Raw genomic sequence first — 27,769 nt, 5'->3', positions numbered from 1 at the left:
ACATCGTGCTCCGTTTATGTTTAAACCTGAGCCGCGAGTACCCAAAGAAGCAACTTTTATATACAATCATAAATAAATAAATAATAAATAAAATAATATTTTTAAAATAATATACTATCATGATTCGGAGATTTGGTAGTCGGGACTGGGCTGGGTTGATCGGAGCGATGCATGCGGTGGGCGCCCTCGCTTTGGCGAGAATGGTGATGGCGGCGGGGATGGGCAGCGGCGCCACCGGTGGGGGCGGTGGCGGGGGGATGGTGGTGGTGCTGAAGAGGGAGGACATCCCGTTCGGGTCGCTGAACTGGTACGCCTACGCGGGGATCTCGTGCCTTCTGGTTCTCTTCGCCGGTATCATGTCCGGGCTCACACTGGGGCTCATGTCTCTCGGCCTCGTCGAGCTCGAGATCCTCCAGCGCAGCGGCACCCCCACCGAGAAGAAGCAGGCAGGTCTGGTTATGGTTCTTGGTTCTTGATTCTTGATTCTTCCATGTAGCTGTGATGACTCCTCCTCCTCTTCTTCTTATTTTTGTTTTTGGCTCTGTTGATTTGGATTGGTGAAATCTTGTGCTTTTCTTCGCTCTGTTTGATTCTTCTAGCTTTAGCTGGTCTGGATTGGAGAAATCTTGACCTCGTTTTTGATCTTTTTGATGATGATGAGTTATGTCGAGCGATGCGGCTCAGTTTGTTAAACTCTTGATGAAGAAGCTCTTGCAAAGAAGGGTATTTTGATTTTGATTTTTGTTATTGGGATCTCTATCGGTTCTTGGACAAGCAAGTTCTGCTCCTGTTCTTCTCCATTGCTATTTAATTTTGAAAATTTTGGGAAGGATTATATGCTCTTTCTTGATTTTCATTTCCTGGCCAAGTCTGTGTCCATTACGGTAAAAGCTGATTTTTCGCTTAGTTTTTTTTTTCAAAGTCTTTATGAGTGTAGAACGGATTTGGAAGTATGGAATAGTTGAGAATTTGAGTTCTGTGGTTGAATATATGGTTATATATTATGTTAAATGTGTTTTCATCTGAATTGATGGGATTGCGATGAATGCTCTTTTGGTTAGACATATACAATTTGATCTGTGATGTCTTGTTTTCTCTCGCATTCACAAAATATGATTTTATATGTTCTTTGAGAGAGTTTTTAGCGCGTCGGTCATTATATCAGAGATCTTGCTATGATAAGAAATGTTGCTCGGGAATGCTTTGCGGCATAGTTTCACTCTGTTGGTCGTGTCCTTTTTCATTAATCAGTTTTCTGTCTCTTTTTACAGCTGTCATTCTTCCTCTTTTTATTAATTGTTTGTTTGTTCCTTCTCACAGCTACCATCCTTCCTGTTGTTCAAAAGCAGCACCAACTTCTCGTGACTTTGCTTTTATGTAATGCTGCAGCCATGGAGGTTTGTCATTTAACTGAATTTATCTTTACAAATAATTTATACCAATGGATGTATAGGACATATTGAAGCTTGACAAGTGTGTTGGAGTGAGTGGAGAATCCACATTCAAAGCCAAAAATACTATATAGAAATATTCTTTCTGTACCATAATCACACAATGATAATGAAATTATAATGCAAGTAAATGCAATATCATGTACAGCCACTTCTACTAACACACTTCTCCAACTTGTGATGGATTATAGACTGAGATTTTGTTTGCCTGGTTCAATAAAAAATAAAAAAAAACAGATTTTGTTTGCTTGATGCTTGTTAAATTTAGTATGAATCTTTAAATTTTTTAGTAGTCTTAAACTGATAAGATGACTAAAATGTGCCACTCCGTATCATAGTTTGGCATCTGATTTTTTTTGTTTCTCACAAGGGTTTCTGGACCCTAGTAATACACTACAGTATTGGTCAACTTGGGTTGGTAACTCCACCGCCCCCCCCTCCCCCCCCCCCCGGAACCCAACCCAACCCCCAACCAATATATAAATATATATAAATACACACACACACACACACACACTGTTGATTGATGATCTAGATATGTCTTAGGTACATTATGCTTTCATAAAAACTAAAAAAAAATTGGACAGCAATAATATTTTAAAATGTTAATCAGTGAATAATAAGTAAAATTGTCTAGCCTTAAAGTTGTAGCTCTCTGTGTTTGTTTCATCTTTTTCTGAATTCTATATTGTGCTAGATTAGTTAGTCTATAAGATAGATTTCTTTGTGAAGTCCAATACATTTGTTTTTAGTTTATGTCTTAGCAACAACTCGGTGCCTTTTTGATTTTTAAATGACACTACATGGAAGAGTCAAAACAATGTTTCATTTTCCAAAAGATCTCTACTTTCAACTTAAAAACCAAGTAGCCCAAGCACCAGATGTTTAGAGTTTTTTCTCTTTTCTTATATCTATTCTTTATTTGGGATAGGCCTGATAGTTATGGCTAGTTATTCTGTGTCCGTTCCTTTTATGTACATTAACATGTTGGTGAATGCCAATTGTTGGTTTCATATTGTGTGTAATGCATGTGACATGCTACTAGCAGGAGAGAAAATACAAGAAAGCACGATGCCTTTATCTAGATTCGGAACAGATAAGTGAAACAACATATGGGATCATGATCCACTATTTGATGATGAATCCAGATGCATTTTGTTTGCAGTAGAAACGTGAGGTGATGATCTGTGTATGCCTCTAGTTATAGCAGTGAAGAAAGCTGTAAATAGAAATTCAGACGGATAGTTATGTAGCTAATAGAGTAAGAAGCTCTAAATAGGATATTTAGCTAGAAGACAGTACCTAGACAAGAATATGCATTGGCTAATGATACTGTAAAGGGCCAAGTTTTACCTAAGCAGCAGGGGTACCATGGCTGTAGTGTTAGATGCAAACTTCATAAACAGGTCGTAGGTGATTCTATTGGTGTTGCTTGGAAGAGAATATAAGAGTCAGATTGGACATGTATATGAGTTTCTAATTTTCTATTTTGATAAAAGGGCATAGTGATGCATGGACATGTTAAAATAATAATTTTAAATAAATATATATTTAATTATATAATGGAAATTTATTAAAAGGTAATATGTATTTAGGTGGTTCATCATCTATATAAAATTCACAAAGTGCAAATGTTAATTACCAGTGAACAATTAATTCAGGACATCACTTATGATTTTAAATGTTTCAAATAAAGGTACTATTGGCAAAATGCGTTATACTAACCTTTCAGATTTTTTGTAGTATATAAAAGACAACATGCAACTGACCTTGTAGTGTCTTTTTCCATCATTTTTGATGCTAACACATTTATACATAATGAAATATAGCAAATATATAATTTTATATTTGATGATTTCTAATTATAACACTGTTTAGGACTGATCAAAATATCACCAATTCATTGACACCTTTCAATAGATACATTAAACATGACAAATGACATTTCACAAAAGGTTTTTTAATATGTCCATGCTTACCAAGCTCTATGGTGGGTAGACTTGGGTGGGTTGGGCGAACTGGGCCAAAGCAAGGTGTACCATCTGATTCACCTTGGTATTGCTCCAAATCATGGTATGCTGTACGGGTTCAAACCGGTCGGTACACTCCGTACCATATCGTATCGATGAAAAATCGATTCGGTTCAGGCCGATTTTTCGAAAAATGGTCTGAACTGGATCGAACCACATAGTGTGGGCCAGTACGGTGCGGTACGGCATCGGTACGGTGCGATATGGCTTTTTTTTCTGTTGGATAGGATTTTTTTTTATTTTTTTATTGTCGATACGGGCTGATACAGTACGGTACTGTAACATACCGTATCGATCAGCAATCGGCATGGGGTCCAGTATCAGTATTTAAAACCTTGCTCCAAACCATCCGATTAAAAGCAGTTCAAGCCCTATTTTGAACTAAAAGGGTAAACTACCCCAGTTCTCTCTTGGCATCATTCAGTATGCCCAAACCAGACGGTTGGTGGTGGTATAGCGAACCATGGGCACAAGAGTAAGGGCTTAAAGATTAAAAAGAGGCTTTATTTTCAACTGTTAGGATGGTTTTGAAGGAAAAACGGCCTTTTTCCTTAGAGGATCTTCCAGATCTAATGAGATCTGGGACGGAATATTTAAAAAAAAAAATTATCCTACGATATTTCAGATCTAAGATCTATTAGATCTGATTCTTATTATCTGATATTTAATCTAAAATTAAATCTAAAACTTGAGGATTAGAGAAATACCTCTAGGATAACTAGATTATCCTGTAGATGATCGCAGCAATGTCCGAGATTCAAAAATAGCCACACAGTCGCCTGGCCTCTATCGGTATCCACTCGAGCAGGATCTGGATCGTCTTCTCCTCGCGAATCTTTGCTCTAAAAATCAGATCTGGATTTGATCTGGAAGATCTTTAAAAGATCTTCTGAAGCTGGAGCAGCAGCTTCTCGACAAATCTCTGCAGCCTTCTAATCAAAGAGCCATCACGCCTTGGATAAGCATCAGATGGACGCTCAACCTCTTGGACGTGAAGAGGGGAGGGAGAGGAGCAGAGGGGGCGTGGAGAAGTGGAGAGGATTCAGGCTTTTGCTGGTTATTGAGCAGAGTCTCTAAACCCTAGGCACAGACTGGGTTTAAATAGACCCTGCTGCGCCATGCAGTGCCACATCATTCGACCAATCAGAAAATTTTAATTAATTCTGAAAAAATTTTGATTGGTGGAGTGATGTCATCTGATCATATCAGATAAGAATCCCCATAATCCCTCCTGTTGGCGCCAACACTGGATAAGCACAGTGAGATTGGCGCCCCACAGTCCAAGTTGATCAAAGGATCAGAGTCCTCATCTCATGGGACTCTATCCTTATCCACTTGGGGCGCACGCCCAATCTGAATATGGTGCCCACTTTGAGGCCCAATTTAGCAGGTAGACACTCCACAAAAAATCTCCAATGATCTCTTGCCAAGTGGCCTTCAGTCCAAGGTCCATAGGTCAACGTTTGATCAATATCCTAAAATGAAAATGGCAGGTGATAGAAATTAGCAGGTGTTGTCTTAAATTCATCTCATGAATTAAGACAAGTCTTTTCTGAGCTGGACTGGCTTCAGTCAGACTTTGAGAAACCTTCTCAAGGTTCTCTAGGTGAGCCAAATCACATTTGACTCAGTCGAGATAGAAAAGATTACACGAGGAGAAAGTTAGGCTTAATCATGTGTTAGCACGATTTTCTTGAACCTAATTGGATCTAATCCAAATCAATCGAACTAGGCTAGTTCAATTGATGACATCTAGATCCTAACTCTTGTTTGTGTGATCCAGTTAGATTCATTTCCATATGGTAATGAGATATGTCGTGATCTCATCATCGACATCATCGAAACTCCTTTCGATGGACCAGAACTCTTCTGATTCAGACAATTAGAATGATCGATCATCAAGATCATTCTAATTGCTCCCAAAATCCATCAGTGATACCTAGCAGTATATGGTGGCAACCCATCAGAAATGAAGACGAACCTCTCGGTGCAGCTACCTGTGTGATTGAGTTCTTCTATCATGAGTTCCGACTGAATTAGGGTTAAGGTGAACTCGTCAAACCCAACATCAGTTATATGAATCAATCGATCGATTCAAGTCCGATGTGAAACCTTAATGGAAAACTCTTTTCCATTATTTCACTCTGCCATGGTCATGGGCTTAAGGACTCAATCTTTCGATCATCATAGGACTACTCTTATCTACCGAGGTTGATAGATTCCATCTTGGTGCAATCTGGTTTCTACAATGAATATGCTACAGCCAACATACACCTCAGGGTTCCGAATGGCTAGGAGACCGAGTTATGGTGTAGTCAAACTATAACACACTCAAGGTGAACTGTCGATGTACCTTAGGTTAAAGAACTAGACACACAGCTGCAGCATCGAGCTAGTCATCGACAAGAAGGTAGACTTCCTTATGACTGCTCGAGGTGGTCACGCTTAGTACTCTCATTCTCAACGAATATCTGTACTCTCGCTCCGGTGTCTCCACATCGTAGACTCAAGACACATCTACCCTAAGGAAGCGATCGTACACCAACCTTCCGGATCGATCACCATCCTCGTGATGATCCTATGGTCAGGAGCTGTTTATGAATTAGTTATGTAAATTCATGTCTTAAATTTTCAACTCTTGAAAATATGAATTAACATTCCTACTAACTCAAAGGATGTATCACAGACATAATGTACACAATGTGATAGTAGAATAACCCTTTTATTTATTTATAGTCAAAATTATAAATTTGCCCTTACATTTGTATAGGAATGTGTCAGCCAATCTGGCATCTAGGGAACACATCTAACAAACTCCCACTTGACCTAATGTCAATTGGCTACATATCTAAGTTCCATCTTCTCAAGGTGGGCTTCAATTTTCTGCTGGCCTAATGGTTTTGTCAGTGGGTCTGCCACATTGTCTGTGGAGTCGACTCTCTTAACCTCGACATGATCTTTTTCGAGGTAATCACGAATCAGATAGAATCACCGCTCGATATGTTTGGACTTCTGGTGAGACCTTGGCTCCTTAGCTAGGGCTATGGCGCCATTATTGTCGCAGTAAAGAGGGATGACATCCGATGACATCACTTCAAGCTCTGCGGCAAACTTCTTGTACCAGAATGCCTCCTTCGTAGCTTCCGATGCAGCAATATACTCTGCCTCCATGGTGGAATCAGCAATCACCGTCTGCTTGGAACTTTTTCAGCTAACTGTACCACCATTGCAAATGAACAGACTCCTAAATGTCGACTTTCGATCATCTATATCAGACATAAAATCTGAGTCTGTAAATCTCTGAACCTGAAGTTCTCCATTTCCAAAGACTAAAAACATATCCTTAGTCATTCTCAAGCACTTAAGGATACATTTTACAAAAGTCCAGTGCTCTTCGTCTGGATTCGACTGATATCTGCTTGTGACACTCACAGCATGGGCTATATCAGGTCGTGTACATAGCATGGCATACATGAGGCTCCCTATTGCGGAAGCATAAGGGATCTTGCTCATGTGTTCAATTTCCTAAGGTGTGCTAGGGCACATCTTCTTGGAGAGATGAATGCCATGTCTAAAAGGTACTTAATCTCTTTTGGAGTTTTTCATGCTAAACCTTTTTAGCACCTCCTCTATGTACATCTTCTGCTGAAAGTCCCAGCATCCTATTTGGTCTATCTCTATAGACATTAATACCCAGTATAAAGGATGCCTCTCCTAGATCTTTCATAGAAAACTCCTTAGACAACCATATTTTGACTGAGGTCAACATAGAAATATCATTCCCAATTAGGAGGATGTCATCTACGTACAGTACGAAGAAGACAACTGCGCTCCCACTGACCTTCTTGAATACACATGGTTCCTCCTCGTTCTTGATGAAATCAAATATTTTGATTACATCATTGAAACGAGTATTCCAGCTTCGAGATGCTTGCTTAAGTCCATAAATGGACCTTTGCAGTTTGCAGATCTTGTGATCATCATTACTGGATGTGAAACCAAGCGACTGTTCCATATAGATATCTTCCTCAAGATATCCATTTAAGAACGCCATTTTCACGTCCATCTGTCATATTTCATAATCGAAATAGGCTGCAACAGCAAGCAATGTGCGGATAGATTTTAGCATGGCTACGGGCGAAAAAGTATCCTGATAGTCAATGCCTTCGCGCTGACTATAACCTTTCGCTACGAGCCTAGCCTTGAATGTCTCCACATTCTCATCTGCACCTATCTTTCTCTTGAAGATCCATTTACACCTAATAAATACAATACCTTCAGGTGGATCTACCAAGTTCCAGACTTGGTTTGAGTGCATCGAGTCAATTTCTGATCTCATTGCCTCTAACCATTTTTCGGAGTCGATATCTGATATCGCCTCGTCATAGGTCTTGGGGTCATCACCATGAGCTCCATTTTCCGTGAGGAACATTTCTTTTACTTCCTCTTGTATAGTACCTAAGTACCTTTCAGGAAGACGGGAAACCTTAGTCGATCTACGAGGTAGAAGAGGTTATGTTAGGACTGGTTCTAATTGATTGGGTTCCTCAGGTTCTTTAGCTCGTTACACTTGGGAGACATTCTCCTTGAGCTTAATTATTCTTCCGATGCCACCATCTTGAATAAACTATTTTTCAAGAAAAATAGCATGCCGATTCACAATCACATTGTGGTCTTCCGGAATATAGAAATAGTATCCTAATGACTCTTTAGGATATCTTATGAACCGAGCTCTAAAAGACCTGAACTCTAACTTGTCCGCCTGCTGTCTCTTGACATGAGCCGGACAATCCCAAATTCTGAGATGACTCAGACTTGACTTTTAACCATGTCATATCTCATACGGTGTGGTAGGAACGATTTTAGAGGGAACCTTATTCAATACATATATTGCTGTCATGAGACAATGTCCCCAAAGAAACTCAGAGAGGTCCGTGAAGCTCATTATGGAACGGACAATATCTAATAGGGTCCGGTTCCTCTGTTCTGAAACCCCGTTGAGTTGTGACGTTCCAGGTGGAGTCCATTGAGAGACTATGCCATTGTCCTTAAGATAGTTTAGGAACTCCCGACTAAGGTATTCACCTCCTCGATCTGATCGAAGAACCTTAATGGGCTTTTCTGTTTGTTTTTTCTACCTCATGCCTGAATTTTTTGAACTTTTCGAAGGTTTCAGACTTGTGTTTCATTAGAAACACATACCCGTATCTAGACATATCATCGGTAAAGGTAATGAAGTAGACATAGTTGCCTCTAGCCGGCACATCAAATGGGCTGCACACATCCGTATGTACTAGGGCAAGTAGGTCTGTGGCCCTTTCCCCATGTCCTGTAAAATGGAGCTTGGTCATTTTGCCTTGAAGGCATGATTTATAAACTGGATATGACTCGGAAGTCAACGGACTCAATAGCCTGGATTTCTCTAATTTGTTAACTCTGTCTTCCGCTATATGACCTAGTCTTAGGTGCCACAGATACCTATCATTTAGACTATCTCTAGGCCTTTTAATTCCTATGGCATTCACATTTTGCTCGATATTAAATACAGATACATCAATATGTAGCTGATAGAGACCATTAATAAGAAAATCATTTGCAACTTTATTATTTTCATAAAATATGTTACAATGGTTCTTATGAAAGCTAATCACATAGCCTTCTTGTGCTAAACATAAAACAGAAATCAAATTCCTGCTTGCTGTAGGCACATAATAACAGTCTCTAAGAACTAAATCTAATCCTAACGGTAATCGCAGAGGGTAGGTTCCCACGGCCACAACAGCAACTCTTGCTCCGTTTCCGACGTGTAGGATCATATCCCTATCCCTCAGTCTCCTGCTCTCCTCAAGACCCTGCATAGAAGTACACAAATGAGCACTAGAACCAGAGTCAAGTACCCAACTGGATGCAGAGGAAATCGTAAGATTAGATTCTATAACGAGCATACCTCCAGAAAGGACCATCCTTCTTGTTCTTCAGGATGGCCAGGTACTGAGGACAGTTCCGTTTCCAATGGCCATCTGAATTGCAGTGAAAATATTTTTCCTTTTCAGCAACCTTCTTCTTCGGTTCCGTCTTCTTCTTCTTTCCATCCACTTTCTGCTTCTTCGCAGACTTCTTCTTCTTTCTAAAAGACTTTCTCTTAAAAGAAGTCTGCTCCACAGTAAAGACTGAGTTTTTTGAACCCTTCAAAGAAAGCTCCACCGTAACCAACATGTTCATTAACTCAGTCAAGGTACACTGCATCTTATGCATATGGAAGTTCATGATGAACTGACCATATGCATCAGACAAGGACTGAAGGATCACATCAATCTGAAAATTCCTGTCTAAGATGACACCGAGCTTCTCAAGCTCCTCAAGGTCCTTGATTATTGTCAAACAATGATCTTGGACTGACTGTCCATCATGCATTTTAGCCTTAAAAAGTCTTTGGCAGACTTGATACTTGGCTGCACGATTTTGTTCACCAAACAACTCTCGTAGGTGAGCCAACATTTGGCGGGTAGTCATAATATTCTCATGCTGGCGTTGCAAGTCATTAGACATGGCACCCAACATGTAGTATTTGGCTTTGTTATCGTCATCCATCCACTTTTTCAGAGACGCTCTCTGTTCAGCAGTCGGACGTGCTGGCATGGCAGGTGGGTCCTGGTCCAAGACATGAGTCAGTTTTTCGGAACTCAGAACAGTTCTGTATTTCCTCAACCAGTCCTTGAAATTAGGTCCAGTCAATCTGTGGGTGTCTAGTATTTTGGTCAGGGGGTTGGATGCAGACATGTTTTCTGTAGAGAGTCAAGAGTTTCTAGTTAGATTTTGTAATCAGACTTAACCAATTTGTTTAGGAATTTCATTTTTAAACAAATTAGGCTCTCACTATTTTCTCAGATCCCTACACTCCTTAGGTAGAGATGTGAAAATCTCCGTGATTAGTGATTTTTAGTGGGTAGTGCGGTCTCACCGACTGGCTCACCACCTCACCTAACAGTTATTGGTGATGGGTCAACCGATGAGTGGACAACTCTTGTCTAATGATTCTCTAATCATGGTGCACCCAAAACTTGGTCTCTAATTTATGAAGCTCACCGTGCCCGGAATATTGCTCCAATCCTTAGTTAAGTCAGACCCACCATTTGCACGAATTAGATTCTTGATTGGATCCCTCACCGTATCCGGAATATTGAGCACAATCCATCCTCTAATCCGTAGCATCCAATGCCTAATGGACATAGTTGCGTCTTCCCGGTGCAACTGAGCCACTGTAACCAGCCGAGAACAATCAACCCCGGGAAGGGCCCGCACATCCACAATGGTGGAAGACCTTAGACTTAATGTTTTCTTAAGGAGATTTGATTTAGGTCTCATTAAACTTGACTTGACATAGTCATAACAATTATGACTAACCTAGTGACATGGGTTAGCTCGAATTGTTAGCCACCACAAATCAGAACTGGGTCGACACATATGGCCAGGTAAGTGAGATCGGTGGGAGGGATATGCTATTAACTTGACAAGAATACATTCGAGTCGAGTAGCTCCCAATTAGAAACCAGTCAATCGCATCTGTCCAACTTACTTTAGACACTAAATTGTCGAACCAGAACCAATTGGGTTAGCCCACAATCCAGGCTCTAACCACTGAGCAAAATTAGGTCTTAACTTGATCGAGTCACATATGAATGTGATTCAACCTTGACCTAGACTTAATCCTATTAGGCTGGTCAATTATTAGCTTTCATGATCCCACCTAACCAACTTTTGATTCGGTTTGATCAACCGCTAGACCTAATTGAGCTATCCAAGCTCGAACCCAATTTTATGAAAATGACTTGGATCTGAAATTCTCAAATTTAGACCTAATTTAATTTCATAAGCTTAATTCATTAATTAAGTCTTGGGTTCATAAACAAAACATGTAAATAAATCCTAGGATTTCAGGATCTAGGATTTTGCAGAAAAGTAAATTTTGATTTCTGATTAAGGATGAACGCGCAGCACCCTTACACGCCATAATAACACTCCATTGAATGGGAGGAGAGGGTCTTAAACCCTACTTTGTTCTTATAACCGGACGGCCATGAGGAGCACTTTAATCAGAAATATTAATTTAACTACAAAACTAGTTAGATCTAAGTTACATATCACATATATAATTTCAGATCTAACTTATACATGCTTTGCATACATCTCATGTATTAAAATCTGATCTAATTAGCATGCTTTCAGATCTGATACATCACATGCAATATCTGAAAAATAAGATTTAAATTGAACTATTCAATATAAAATCTATTCTAGACAGTTATTAGAACAATTCTACAACTACTCTAGGCATGCAACAGATCAATCTTATGTATTAATTAAATTTTTATTTTCTGTTTTTTGATCTCAATATAACATTTATAACATCAGAAAATCAGAGAATAAATTAGATATAATTTATATTTTAATTCACATTAAAATATAAAATTATAAGACTATTCATAGATTAAACTACTCCTAGTCTAGTCATGCATCTCATACATGTTAGATCTACTTAGATTTAATTTTAAATTTTTCTGATTTCAGATCTTATCACATCTGATGTGACATCTGAAATTCATTAATATCAGATAAATAAAAATAAAAATCAGATCTAAATTAGATCTGGAATAGAGCCATCAACCTGACTCTGATACCAGTTGAAGGAAAAATCGGCTTTTTCCTTGTAGGATCTTCCAGATCTAATGAGATATGGGACGGAATATTTAAAAAAAAAAAATTATCCTACGATATTTCAGATCTAAGATCTATTAGATCTGATTCTTATTATCTGATATTTAATCTAAAATTAAATCTAAAACTTGAGGATTAGAGAAATACCTCTAGGATAACTAGATTACCCTGTAGATAATCGCAGCAATGCCCGAGGTTCAAAAATAGCCACGCGGTCGTCTGGCCTCTACCGGTATCCACTCGAGCAGGATCTGGATCGTCTTCTCCTCGCGAATCTTTGCTCCAAAATCAGATCTGGAAGATCTTCAAAAGATCTTCTGAAGCTGGAGCAGCAGCTTCTCGATAAATCTCTGCAGCCTTCTAATCAAAGAGCCACTACGCCTTGGACAAGCACCAGATGGACGCCCAACCTCTTGGACATGAAGAGGGGAGGGAGAGGAGCAGAGGGGGCGTGAAAAAGTGGAGAGGATTCAGACTTTTGCTGGTTATTGAGCAGAGTCTCTAAACCTTAGGCGCAGACAAGGTTTAAATAGATCCTGCTGTGCCATGCAGTGCCACATCATTCGACCAATCAGAAAATTCCAATTAATTCTAAAAAAATTCTGATTGGTGGAGTGATGTCATCTGATCATATCAGATAAGAATCCCCATAATTTCTTCTACTGTTGGCGCCAACACTGGATAAGCACAGTGAGATTGGCGCCCTACAATCCAAGTTGATCAAGGGATTAGAGTCCTCATCTCATGGGACTCTATCCTTATCCACTTGGGGCGCACGCCCAATCTGAATATGGCGTCCACTTTGAGGCCCAATTTAGCAGGTGGACACTCCACAAAAAATCTTTAATGACCTCTTGCCAAGTGGCCTTCAGTCCAAGGTCCATAGGTCAACGTTTGACCAATGTCCTAAAACAAAAATGACAGGTGACAGGAATTAGCAGGTGTTGTCTTAAATTTATCTCATGAATTAAGATAAGTCCTTTCTGAGCTGGACTGGCTCCAGTCAGACTGTGAGAAACCTTCTCAAGGTTCTCTGTATGAGCCAAATCATATTTGGCTCAGTCGAGATAGAAAAGATTATACGAGGAGAAAGTTAGGCTCAATCGTGTGCTAGCATGATTTTCTTGAACCTAATTGGATCTAATCCAAATCAATCGAACTGGACTAGCTCAATTGATGATATCCATATCCTAACTCTTGTTTGTGTGACCCAGTTAGGCTCATTTCCGTATGGTAACGAGACATGTCGTGATCTCATCATTGACATCATCGAAACTCCTTTCGATGGACTAGAACTCTTCTGATTCAGACAATTAGAATGATCGATCATCAAGATCATTCTAATTGCTCCCAAAATCCACCAGTGACACCTAGCAGTATATGGTAGTAACCCATCAGAAATGAAGACGAACCTCTCGGTGCAGCTACCTGTGTGATTGAGTTCTTCTATCATGAGTCCCGACTGAATTAGGATTAAGGTGAACTCGTCAAACCCAACATCAGTCATATGAATCAATCGATCGATCCAAGTCCAATGTGAAACCTTAATGAAAAACTCTTTTCCATTATTTCACTCTGCCATGGCCATGGGCTTAAGGACTCAATCTTTCGATCATCATAGGACTACTCTTATCTACCGAGGTTGATAGATCCCATCTTGGTGCAATCTGGTTTCTACAATGAATATGCTACAGCTAACATACACCTCAGAGTTCCGAATGGCTAGGAGACCGAGTTATGGTGTAGTCAAACTATAACACACTCAAGGTGAACTATCGATGTACCTCAGATCAAAGAACTAGACATACAGCTGCAGCATCGAGCTAGTCATCGACGAGAAGGTAGACTTCTTTATGACTGCTCGAGGTGGTCATGCTCAGTACTCTCGTTCTCAACAAATATCTGTACTCTCGCTCCTATGTCTCCACACCGTAGACTCAAGACACATCTATCTTAAGGAAGCGATCGTACACCAACCTTTCGGATCGATCACCATCCTCGTGATGATCCTATGGTCAGGAGCTGTTTATGAGTTAGTTATGTAAATTCATGTCTTAAATTTCCAACTCTTGAAAATATGAATTAACATTCCTACTAACTCAAAGGATGTATCACAGACATAATATACACAATGTGATAGTAGAATAACCCTTTTATTTATTTATAGTCAAAATTACAAATTTGTCCTTACATTTGTACAGGAATGTGTCAGCCAATCTGGCATCTAGGGCACACATCTAACAGGTTTTGGCTGATAACTATAGTGTTTATGAGGGTAAGGATTTATGTCTCAAACTTTTTAAGTGTTTAGGAGGATGAGAATTTTATTTTGCATTAAGTTTTATTTGTGAGAGGAATAGAAGTGAGATTATTAGTTTTCTTTCTTTTGCAACCTATTATCTATTATATAACTATAGTAGAGGCTGAACTTGTGCTGAGCTCTGCATCCACCGTGTGGATGTCTATGTTAATAATGTTTTAATACATTTCTTTATTTTGGATAGTTTGTTATGTATGTATGTATGTGTGTCTATGTTAATAATGTTATTAATACATTTCTTTATTTTGGATGTATGTATGTATGTATCCGTACTTTTGATGAGTACTAATTATATTCATCATTTTTTTTCTCTTAATAAGTTTAAAAAATCTTAACACAAAATAATATCTTTTTTTTTTCGAGTGAAAGGTGATTAAAAAGTACTATCATTATTATTTATGACTATTGTAGTGGTCCTCATAAGTACAATTTAAGAATCTAATTAATAAAATAATATATTTTGCAGCACGCAACAATTGTTATTTGCGTTTGTAGCTGTTACAAGAGAAAGATAGGGATTTAGTGATCACTTATTAATAAATATCTATTATATATGAGTATTATGCTGTCTATACCCTTAATGATAAGTAAGTATAAGTGACAGATAATGGAGTATTTTACTATTAATAATATTAAGTATCAATTATATAAGTATATCATAAACATATAATTAATATGTGTATAATTGATATTTGAGAATTTTATTTAACTGAAATAGATAAGTGTTATACTTATCTAAACTAATATTACCATATCAGCTTAGATATTTGATGAAAGTTTCTCCTTGATTAATGCACCAAGCCTTATATTTATTATAATTTGGTACATTGTCATATTGCATTTCAAGAATAAGTCAAAAAAGGGAGAAAAAGACATACCTCATGTATTGCATGAGGCTGGTATTCTGATTTGTTTATAGTATGTGAATTGAACAGCTCTGTGTTGTATCATGTCTTTTGGCTGATAAATCTTTTGACGTGGGAGATATGTTAGCTTAAATAGCTTATTTCAAAGTTATGACTCTGCTATGAAAAAAGCACTTGAATCAAAACAAACCATATCCATATGAAGATTAACAAATCTTATTCAAATCTAATGGCTTTAGTGACTTTGACTTTTGGAGATGCCTTGCACTTATGAATGGGGCTCTTGATTTAAAATGAATGGTTGTAAGAACTGAAAGAAAATATGGCTGATATGATTAGTAAATATTGCTAGGAAAGAGTAATAGATGAGGTGCCACTTTTTTAAGCTTAGGGTTATGATGCATCATCCTGTAGTCATGCGAGTCTTGTAAATCTGGAACATTGTTCATTGGAAATTAGGGTCCTTGGTATTATTGTCTGCAAGTGGTGGAACTAAGGATTTACGTATTGGTGCATATGGTTTATACCAGCCACACTGCTAAGGTACTGGTACAGTGAGTGCACATACAAGTACCACACTAACATTTGTAATACCTTCAGTTTTGCTGTGCCAACACTTGATGGCTTACCTTCTGCAGACACAATATCACACTATATAGATTAGGTACTGGCAGGGATACTGTCACTGGTAGCTTATAACTTGGATGGAAAACCAGGCTATTATGCATGGAGTAACATGTGATCAGCTCGTGGACATAGAAGACAATGAAAAAGCATGAAATGCTAGCAAAGCAATGAGAAAGTCTCAGTACAGATTTTGGGCAATTTAAAGTTATTGGGTCCAACATAAGGGGAATTAGATTTCAAAGGTTGCAAAGAGGATTTTGCTGCAACAAGTATAAATGTATAATTTTTTTTTTTTTGTACAAATCGATTGCCATCAAGTGTAACTAGCTTATAACCCCATGCAATGCATGGGATGTGATTTCTTTTTCAAATAATATTTTATTTTATTATCTATTTTATTATATTTATTCTATATGCATTTTAAAAATATCTCCTAAGTCTTGCATACCAAGAGTGATATATTTTTTTTCTTGAAAAAAATTAAAGTAGAATAATTTTGCATATCATGTACATATGAAAAAAGGGTTATTGCAAGCACTTTATTTTCTTTTTATTCTTATTGAATACTTTTTTATGGTGTTGATGCATTTATGTTGTTCGTAGGTTTATATTTGGCAATAAAGACTTTTATATATTTTGTGCTTGGAACTTTGATTAATTTTTTAATTCTACATGTTACAGCTCACTTTATTTTTTAAATTTTCTAATATTTTTTCATCCACATATTATAAATCAAGATATTTTATATATTTGCACATAAATTCCTAAAATTTATCAAAAGTTTATGTTAAAATATACATAGACCTAAAAATGCAATGAGCTAATCTTGCATTTGATGCTATAATGGGCTCAATAATGATAGTTAGATATTTTTTTTGGATATCCGATCCAATCCGTTAAGCAATTTCCTATAGGATTTGAAATAGATTTAGAATTTAAAACTAAAATTTATTCATATTTGAGATTTATCTCTCGAACATCTGCTATTGGAACCTGGTTATTAGGAGGAAGAGAGGATTTCAGCCCTAACCCTTTGGATAATATTTGGCCGCTTCAACGCCATGGTATATATGTGCTAATGAATTTTATTAAACAATAAAATAATGATTAGGCCAATGTGTTCTTTTGCTGAAGACTTGAACGTAAATGCTCATACAAAGACTCTTTTGGTGCTCTTCCCAGAGGTAATATGGTTATACTTATATCGATATATTGATGTGACGAAGACGTGAACTTAGGATCTCATAAGATCACTTTGTTAATTTCTTAGTGCATATGAGCATTTCCATGGCTTCAAAATCACCTACTATTTCATCAAAATGGTGGCCAATTTAATTGGTTTGACTACTTTGAGAGAGGAGGCACATGGATCAAGCAATTTTAGAGGATTCCCACCTGATTCCAGACAATATGGAAATATATTTCATTTTTAGTCGGACCACATTCAGAATTGGAAAAAAGAAAATACCCAACACAAAAGCCCAGCCATTGTCTAAGCTTCCTTATTCGGCTGCTCTAAGCCTCCCACCTGTTTGGACTCCTAGGGACGGGAAGATAGAGGAAAAATGGGGAAAACATAGGAAAAATTAACGAAAACAAAGGAAAGACTGAAAAAAAATTAAGGGCAAGACCTTTCCCCACATAGATGATCATTTTTTTCCTTTTCACTTCTTTTTCTTTTCGTTTCATTATCTTTTTTAGAGATATGTGGGAAAGGAGAGCAGTTGAGAGAGTTTAGAGGGGTTTCTTCAATTGGGTTTTTCTCTCAAGCATATGGGATTTTGTGAGAGTTGTGGCAGTGCGAGTTGGTCCCTTGAGGTTCTGAGAACTTAATCTTGGTAGAAGCATGATATTTTGTAGGGTTTGGGAATTTTTGGTCGAAAGGACTCTTCTTTAGCTACAAAATTTTCAATTTATGGGGCTTTGTTCTCATGATAATGACATGGGGGGCTACCCGATAGGGATTGCCGGTGGATGGCATTTTCGGTAGGGGCATGGTAAAGGTGATTGGGGGGCCATTGTACGATTTTTTTTTTTTTACAAAAAAACTGTATAGAGAGAGTTCAGAACCTACAATGGCATCCTCTTTGATGCCTCCATCATTGCCATGGACGATCGTTCCGTCATCGCCATGCTCAATATGGTCAAGGGCATCGGTGCCTTATCTGTCCACATTTTCATGATCTTCTCTCTCCACCGCCCACCACTCGATGTGCTTCCCGTTATGACCTTGGTGTCCATAAGGGCTCAGGAAGTATTCGAAGGAAAAAGAAAAAAATGGCGTTGCCGCACAAATCAACAGGAGGTATGCTAAGAGTTTTTTTTTTTTTTTACACGCATGACGGATGGAGGCTCTGCCAACGTAGACGCCTCCATATATATATATATATATATATATATATATATATATATATATATATATATATATATATATGGAGCATAGAAATCCTAAGGAGGAAGCAATCAAAGCAAAAGGAAGGTGGGCTCCAAGGAACTTACCTACACCAAGGGAAAGGATGCTACCTTGATTAGATTAGATAGCTTTGGGATTGGACAGATTGAAGCTGGCCAAGAGAAGGGTCAACATGAAAGCAGGGTATACAATCATAGGAAGGAGAAGGTCTATGTGATCTCTCCCTCTCCAACAATTGAGACCTTAAGTAGCAGGAATGTGGTGCAAGGTCCAAAAATGGTGCTAGAAGGATTTATTCTTGCGCTGCTGATATGACACCTAATTGGAGAGTTATCAGTGGACATAGACTCCCCTTATTATAGTCTTTCTAGAACTTGCTAACTTGCCTGATTTAGGACAGTTGAGGAAAGAATATTATAGGGTAACCTATAGGTTACTGGATAAGAGGTCAAAGGAGGATAAAGCAAGCTTCAAAAGGAATAGAATCAACAGCCAACATTGCTTTCGGATCTGGACTATAGGCACCCAGGTTCGAATTTGTAACAGATCAGTTTGATTTGTTCTGCAGATCTGATAGCAGAGTGGCAACCCAAAAAGAAGGCTGATCGCTGAAAGGTTTCAGGCCAAGAGATTAGCAGCAACGGGCTTAGGGTTTCTTGTGGTTTAGGGTCAGCATTTTCTCAAAGAAAACAGGGCAGCCACTCGAAGGTAGGTTTTCTACAGGATGGATTAAATAGGATCTAAACTATGGAGTTGGAATCTAGGATTTAAATGTTGAAAGATGCAAATAAGTAAATAAAAAGTTTGCAAAGGGCTGTTAAATGACTACTCTATGCAGTAAGATTTATGGGGGGATGATGGACTCTTTAGATATCAAGAACAGCAAATTCGGGTCAATAGAAGACAAGGAAAAACTGAAATAGATTTAAAGAAGTAACTAAAAGAAAACACAGATTATGATGAAAAGAACTGATGAATAGATAGAAGCTGATACCAGACTCACTCCTTAACCTATATATCACACCTAGGGACTAGTCTCACACCAGATCCATCACTCATGCATGGATTGACTTGCAACATGGAATTGAATTTCTTATTCCATCAGGGCACTTGCCCAACATATATGAGCCATAAGGATGCACTAGACTAGATGTGTAAGATACCTTACAGAGAGTGCATATGTACACACTCTACAAATACATAAATATATCTATTGATATCAACATTTAGTCATGCATGATGAGTTCTCTACTATTATAATGACAGAAGCTTTTGTGACAGAACTTTTCTTTGTAACCCAGATGCCATTTATAGCTGGACTCCAATAGTGACTCATATATTTGCTATGAATTCCCTTCTTTAGTTTTCCCTTAATTTGAAGACTTCCACCAATCCACAAAGGATTAGTAATACTTAATATAGAACGATTCTGTTATTTTTTATGATCAATGGGAATTACAATATAGTATTTTTTTCTGATATAGCATGTGCTGAATTCTAGTACATTTAACACTTTATTTCAAAAAACTGTAAACTAGAATGTAATATTTCCATAATTTTCTTTATACATCCATGGAGTATCATTTGGCAGGGCTGCAGGGGTGTATATAATTACCATGGTACACATCCTGTAGGATGGTAGGCATGATATGTGATGCTAAGTTGCTAGCTACCTTTTGCTAGATGGTTGATGGATTTACATTATCAGCAATTCAAGTTAAACTTAATCAAGATTGAATGGAGTTTGCCTAAACATAAACCGGAAATTAGTTACTTTTCAAGCTATACATATTCTGAAAATGTTGTTTTTTGTTGTGTGCTAAAATCTTGTTCAGGTTGGAAAATTACTTAGCAACTATTATATCAACTTTGATTCTTTTATTTTCTCCTATCTGTTTTACATTAATTATTTCATTGTGCAGGCCCTTCCTATATTCCTTGACAATATATTCCATCCTTTCGTGGCTATTGTCTTGTCTGTTACATTTGTTCTAGCTTTTGGAGAGGTCTGTTCTTCCAAGTCAATTATGCTTTAGTTATGCTTCACCTCGATGTTTGCTAGTGACACGTCATTGAGATTAAGACTCATAATATCAATTTTTATTTTGTGCTTCAGGTTATTCCACAAGCCATATGCACGAGATATGGATTAGCTGTAGGTGCTAATTTTGTATGGCTTGTGCGCATTGTGATGCTCATCTGTTATCCAGTAGCTTATCCTATTGGGAAGGTAATTTGTACAAATAAAGGAATCGCATGATTATGTTATAATTTGCTTCAGACTATGAGCTGCCTATATGAAGCACTATTTTTCTATTTTAATACTTGATAGTTTTCTGGTTCTGTTCTTTTCTATCTTTCAAGATGGACATCTCTAGTATTGCACTTGAGTAACTTGAGTGATAAACCTTTGAAGCGTTCGTTGAGTGTAAATTGATATAAATAATAATTCTCTTATTATAAGAGCACATGATGTTTCTAGCCCTTGTCTTTTTGTTCCCGTTTGTCCAATTGTTAATAAATTCACAGTTCTTTTATGTGATATTTTATTTCTTACCAGTACTTTATTTTCTTCTCTTTGTTACTCAGTTTTTTTTCTTTTGATGGAAGGGGAGGGCTGAAGCCCACCCTTATATGTTTTTAGTCTGATTTCTGGTTCTCATGAGCTGAAACACAACATGTAAAGCTGTTATAGCACAAAAGATTTGCTATTGATCACTTACTGCATTCAATGATATTACCATTTAATTGATGGTTTTAGCTCTCCAGATGCATGCTTCTACTATTGTGCTAGCTTATTTTGAGTATCTTTTTGCAAAATTAAGGGCCTTCACTAGTATTACGCTAATGATTGCAGGTTTGGCTAGTGTCTAGCCCCCCAAGATGAACTTTGTTACTTGATTTTGATGGAGGATGTTTTCCACTGTCTTATAGAACAGAAATTTTCAAGCTTTCCACTATTATCACTGGTTATAGTTATCAAATTGAGAATATGATAACATAGTATGCTGCTGCTGCATTAGTTTTTATTGCTTATTTTCCATTGCTTTATGTGTTGTTTTCTTCTTTACCAGGGCCATCACTAGAAAGATTGCAAAATATACTAATTTATCTTCACTTTAACTAGCAGCACTGATTTAGATGTTTCTAAATTGTTTATGTGGTCCCAGCTTCTAGATTGTGCACTTGGACATAATGAATCTGCACTTTTTAGACGTGCTCAGCTAAAAGTTCTTGTTTCTATCCATGGCAAAGAGGTAAATTTACTTTGATATGCAAGTGTTGTTCCTTAGATCTCACTAGGGCATATGTCTAGTAAGATGGGAATTTTTGAAGCAAATTTTTTATGGTTGTTGTGTGATACTTACACTGCTTTGATCATGTTAGGCTGGAAAAGGGGGTGAGCTCACCCACGATGAGACAACAATAATTAGTGGAGCGTTAGATTTAACAGAAAAGGTATATTGCTATAACCTGATGGAGGATTTTTATGCTTATTCTCTTCAATCATGCGACTTGAAATTTATAAATATGGAAGTTCAAACCATCTTAATGTGCTGCAGATGAGCACCTTTTTTATTATGAAAGGATCATATGCTTGCTTGACATGCATTGACAGATGATATAAAAGTTGTAAACATCGATATAGATGATCTGGAAAGATCACAAGTTGGATTCCATTTTAGTAGTAGGCCGACAAAATTTAACATTTTCTGGCATCCCCCCAAGCCCCAACCCCCTCAAAAAAAAAAAAAAAAAAAAAAGAAAAACATGGTAGCAATAACAATAATAATGATCATATAATAATAATATCAACATAGAATAATCATAATAGTAGTACTACTAGGTTCAAATAGAAAGATCCTGGTTGCTTTAAATTTCTTCTAGAGACTTGTCAGGTGCGAAAGGCAATTTCATGTCTAGATTTTCTTTATTTGCCTATCAGGTGACTCGAAATAGTCGTACAAGTTTACATTTCCATTGATCTTTTAGAGTCTTTGCAACTTCAGCTTGGATTCTTTCAATGCCAAACTTGATATTTCCATTGCAGATAATTATTTTATAGTGATTGCCTACAACACCAAATTTTGTATTAGTCCATCTACGAATAGACCTATTTGTTAGATAATATTTGTATAAATTAGTGAAGATGGAGGCATGTCATTTCTTTTACTTTATGTGGATGGATGGTCTGGCAATCCTTAAGATTTCTTGATGAGCTTGGATTGACTGTTCTCCCTCTGGTCAATGTGGCATTTGTTGCTTACAATTTGTGATCATGATTTCATCTTTTAATACCTTGTTGTTTTAGGGGAAAAGATCATCATGAACAACTTAATACATGCTGCTCTATTTTCTCTGCTTGAAGTAGCATTTGTTGCTTATTAAGTTGTAACCATGGTCTCATCTTTTAGTACCTTTTTATTTAGGGAAAAAGATCATCATGAACAACTTGATTAGCAACAAGATTGTCAGCCTTGTCTTGGCCAAAAAAATACATGCTACTGGGTTGACGATTTATTTGCAATATTGATATTTGTCATTTTGGATATCCTGAATATTTCTCTCAATAGAAGTTTTTGTAGACTCTTAAATTAACAAACTTGAAGGACCCACTAGATGGCATGACGACCATTGAGGTAATCAGGCAACATGTGGGCCTCGCAACTTTGATGGTTGATGGTTTCCCCTTGCTGATCTTTGCAATGTAATTATAGCACCTAAAACATAGACCTTTACCTCTCCCACAATTTCACCCTTGTATTCTACATGGAGTCTGGCTGCTGTAGTGAAATATGGTATCAGTTAGAAGCTCTTAAATGAAACTGGTTAGGAAATTCCTTGATCATATTCCATTAATTGAAACTTTATAAGCAGATGTCCCATTTTTCTAATTTTCTTCTCGTTACAACTGATCATAGCAAGTAGCAAATAATTCTAGCAAATTACTTTAATAATCAAGTATTAGTTTTTTTAACCAAATTACAGAATTCAATGAAATATGGTATAATTAGAAGTTCTTAAATGAAACTGGTTAGGACCCTGATGAATGAGAAACCGTTTGGCAAACTCCTTGCAAAAAGATTGTGATTTGAGAGATTTATCTAAACTTGATAAACAGATATTCGATTTTTCTAAATTTTTTCTCATTACAACAGATCTTGGCAAGTGACAAATAATTCTAGCAAATTACTTTAATAATCAAGTAAGTATTAGTTTTTTCAACAAAATCACAGAGAATTCCCTATTATCTGTACACAAGTATATTTGTTTGGTACACCATAACAAAAAAATTGGGTATGTTGTTGAAAGCTAAGTTTTTACTCAGAAATTTTTCGAATGAGAGCTTCTGGGGCTTTTGTTCATATGTATTTGGGAACATTTTGCGGTACTACTTCTCAAAAGATTCTTTTGGACAGTGTACTCAGTTTAATTGATGTTTCTAAAAACAGTATGAAATGGCTGTTTCATGAATTTGACTGCCTCTTCACAATGATATCTCAAAGCAAATAATTGTCAGCTACCAAGTTATACATATATTTGGAAACTTTTAAGTGCATAATTGAGGTTTTAGATATAACATGTATAAAAGAGCTATTATCATCACATATTGACATTCTGAGATGCAGACTCCAGCATGCAGCATAAAATGCTACTTTTAGTTGGTTGTTTTAGAATTTTCATTTTCTTAAGGTAAATCTAAAGTAATGGAAGCATTATTTTATAGGAATCAGGCTATGCTAAAAGTGGTAAAATAAAAGGAACTACTATATTTCCTCAGTTATATTATTACAAGGGTTAAGCACTGGTGCTCATAAGAAATAATGTATTTTCTTATTTGCATACTGTTCTTGGTTCTTCCTAGATTGACATATTTAGAGGATGGATCTAGAATTCTAAAATTCCTACTCATGTACAGACTGCTGAGGAGGCTATGACACCTATTGAATCAACATTCTCATTAGATGTTAATTCAAAATTAGACTGGTGAGTTTTTTCACTAATTGAACAACTGTTTTCCTTCATTGAATAAATAAGATTAAAAGATTAATATGTATGCTTCTAGTAAAAAGGATAGATATGAGGAAAAAGTATGTTACATGAGTCTCTTTATGATGTAACTTTATCCTTGAACCTCGAAGCAACTTTAAGGAGCCTTGTTTTGTGGCATAAGGGTGGCTGAGCCTTGGATAGGCCTGTCTAAACAGTGATCATGACCCAGAATGCTTTTCTAATATTACCTTCTTTTAAAATTACAAGTTTATAAAATGATGTTGTCAATCACTTTGTTTTGTTTTTATACTCAGGGAAGCGATTGGCAAGATTCTTGCTCGGGGACACAGTCGTGTCCCTGTTTATTCAGGGAATCCCAAAAACATTATTGGCCTTCTGCTGGTTGGTGTTAATTATCTAATATTATCTCGAGATGATACTGCATGGTGCTGCAGCGGACATCTCCTGCATTTGGTAGATTAGAATTTGTTTTGCCATTACTTATTTGAGATGTTGCATATTGGAACCAGGTGAAAAGTCTTCTCACAGTTCGTGCTGAGACAGAAACACCTGTTAGTGCTGTTTCCATTCGAAGAATTCCGAGGTTAGGCTGTAGATCATTTTTTTCTCTTCCATGCTTATTTACGAACATTATGCTTACCTTTGAAATTTCATCAGGGTTCCAGCAGATATGCCGCTGTATGATATACTGAATGAATTTCAAAAAGGAAGCAGTCATATGGCTGCTGTTGTTAAGGCTAAAGGTAAAACAAAAAATCTCCCACATGATGACGCGGAGAAGGCCGAGGAAAATAAAGAAGCGAGTGGAGACTCCAAACTGACAACCCCTCTTTTATCTAAAGTAGAGAAGTCAGATAGTGTTGTTGTTGACATTGAGAAATCGCAAAATAAGCACATCAATGGAAATAAAGCAACCCCTTTGCAACCGAATGATGCAGCAACTAATGTAGTGGGTCGTTTATCGGAGGATAATATTGAAGATGGGGAGGTAATTGGTATCATCACCCTCGAGGATGTATTTGAAGAACTCTTGCAGGTTAGTTATAGAACTTTGATTGCTCAACATGCTAGATTTAGTTGATGGCCTCTCTTTTCTTCGTTTTTGAAATCTTAAGATCATGTAAACTATCCCAGACAAACAAAAACAACCTTTTCTTATTCTGATGAAATACTATTATGCATTCATAAATCAGTGATGAGTACCTGTGTAGATTATTATGTGATACTATTTTATAGAAGTATGAGAGCAAAAAGTACTCACTAGGCAAATGTGTGATTCTAGACAACATATAATCAGATTATGAAGGAAGCAGCTAAAACTGCTGAACTATTGCCCATAAGACCCATTGTATGTCACCTGGACCCTGACATCCTTGACATGAAGGTTCTTTAGAGATATAAAGATAACCATATCTGAAATTTTGTTCATGCAGGAGGAGATAGTGGATGAGACAGATGAATATGTTGATGTGCACAAAAGGTACGTATTACTAATAATATTATTACTTCATATATAGAGAGCTTGACTTAGCTAAACTTGAGTGGATCTTCTCTCCAATCCAGTCAAGTCTACATTGGACAATGGGGGTTCCACATTGATGATCTAAGATTTTATATATGATCTACCATCTTTAAGTTGGTTACATACTAAAGTCATATAATTTGGAGTCCCCTAGCCTATGCATTAAGTGGTTAAAAAATTGATCCAAAAAATATTCATTGTCATTTAAATTGTCTAATTTTTTGACTGCTTAATGCATAGGTTAGAGATCTTCAAATCACATAATTTTTGGTGTATAAATAGTTTAAAGGTGGTAGATTACTTTCAAAGGATCGGATCATCTGTGGAAGCCCCATCCTTTAATCTAGCTTGACTAGATTAATGCAGAGGTTAGGGGTCACCTGGCTTCTCTCTCTCTCTCTCTCTCTCTCTCCCCCCCCCCCCCCCTTTCACACACACACACACACACACACACACACACATATATATATATATATGTAATATCATAACTCATAAGATTGATTGCATTATAGAAAGCATATGATAATGTGATACTGGTGTTGCAGGATACGTGTTGCTGCTGCAGCTGCTGCATCATCAGTGGCTCGGGCTCCATCACTTAGGAGGTTAACTGGACAAAAGGCAGTGGTAAGTAAGTCCTTTAGATTCAAATTTTCTTTTAACAAGGTTGGCCTTTAACATCACTCTCGAGCAATGTGAATACTTATTATCAGTGGAACATCTCAAAATTAGATGGTAGTTGTTATTTAGCACCATTCATTTTTTATTTATCACTGTTTACTTATCCTTGAGTTCAAGGAAATTGAGTTCTATGGCATTTACAATGAAGAGTACAGCTGAAGTTTTTCTGGGCTATGCTATCGTATATGCCTAAGAAGTGACTTTGATGTCTCTATGGTAGCATGAGGAGAGACCTTGCCCCTGTACCTCTCTTACAGAAAAAACAGTGTTGATATGAATTATGGAAAGTTTTCATTGCTTTTCCTCCAGGGAGCTCTAAATCGGCAAGGACAACAGCCAAGTGGAATCCTAAAGAAGCCTACTGAAGGAGAATCTAATACACCTAGACATCAAGTGAGTCTTGTGGAACCTTTCTTAGGAAGCAAGAGATAAGGCAACTATAACAAAACCCCCTTGCAGGATTTATCCCAACTTAAGGGAAGTAATGTGCATGAGTTTTGCTTGGGAGTATCATTGATCATTTGTTAGAATGTGCATTGATTGATGGGGAATTTACCTTGCAGTAAAAGTGATGCCAGAAGCTTAGAATATTACTTGCAGGGGCTTGTCACATTTAAGCACATGCTAGCAATTCATTGGAAAATGACTATTATTTTTTCAGGTTTTTCAATAATTCAACCGACATGTATTCCCATTACCTGGTTGTGATAAGATTGTCGTTTTACATGTTCAACTGTTTTATTTCTTTCAAAAGTTCATGAAAGAGTCGTAGCTTCATCATCATTTTGATGGTTGCAAGTTACGGTAGCAAATAAAACAAGCAGTGAAGGGGAGAGAGAAACAAGGTAAAAAAACTGCATCAGGTTGCTGGACCTGCCAGTTTAACAGTCACAGAGATTTCGTTGATGAATTTATGCCCCGCTTGGTCTTGAGTTGCTGAATGTTCCAGGGCTGCAAACAGATCGGATGTGGTAATAAATTAGTACATCCATACTGGTGTTCTGTTTTCTTTTTGACTTAAATATTGATGTGGGTCGGATGTTAGAACTTGCACCGGTATTTGTTAATCCGATATTATGGTAAGACATAAATCAGATATTATAAACTTTGTGGACTGATTATTGTTCCA

At 37.2% G+C, this 27,769-nt stretch overlaps 1 protein-coding gene across 1 annotated transcript; it reads left to right on the top strand.

Annotated features, from left to right (window-relative positions):
* LOC105060461 (DUF21 domain-containing protein At4g14240) lies at window positions 1–27,769 on the top strand. Its single transcript, XM_010944179.4, has 13 exons — window positions 1–450; window positions 1,321–1,397; window positions 20,345–20,428; window positions 20,539–20,652; window positions 21,593–21,679; window positions 21,810–21,881; window positions 24,343–24,410; window positions 24,731–24,818; window positions 24,947–25,020; window positions 25,095–25,473; window positions 25,871–25,917; window positions 26,505–26,586; window positions 26,950–27,769. Exons 1-13 carry the CDS (start codon window positions 120–122, stop codon window positions 27,070–27,072), a joined length of 1,626 nt encoding a protein of 541 aa, XP_010942481.2. The 5' UTR covers window positions 1–119; the 3' UTR covers window positions 27,073–27,769.

Source organism: Elaeis guineensis, chromosome 7 (assembly GCF_000442705.2).
Source record: "Elaeis guineensis isolate ETL-2024a chromosome 7, EG11, whole genome shotgun sequence".
NCBI lineage: Eukaryota > Viridiplantae > Streptophyta > Magnoliopsida > Arecales > Arecaceae > Elaeis > Elaeis guineensis.
This window is presented reverse-complemented; position numbering and strand designations above follow the sequence as displayed.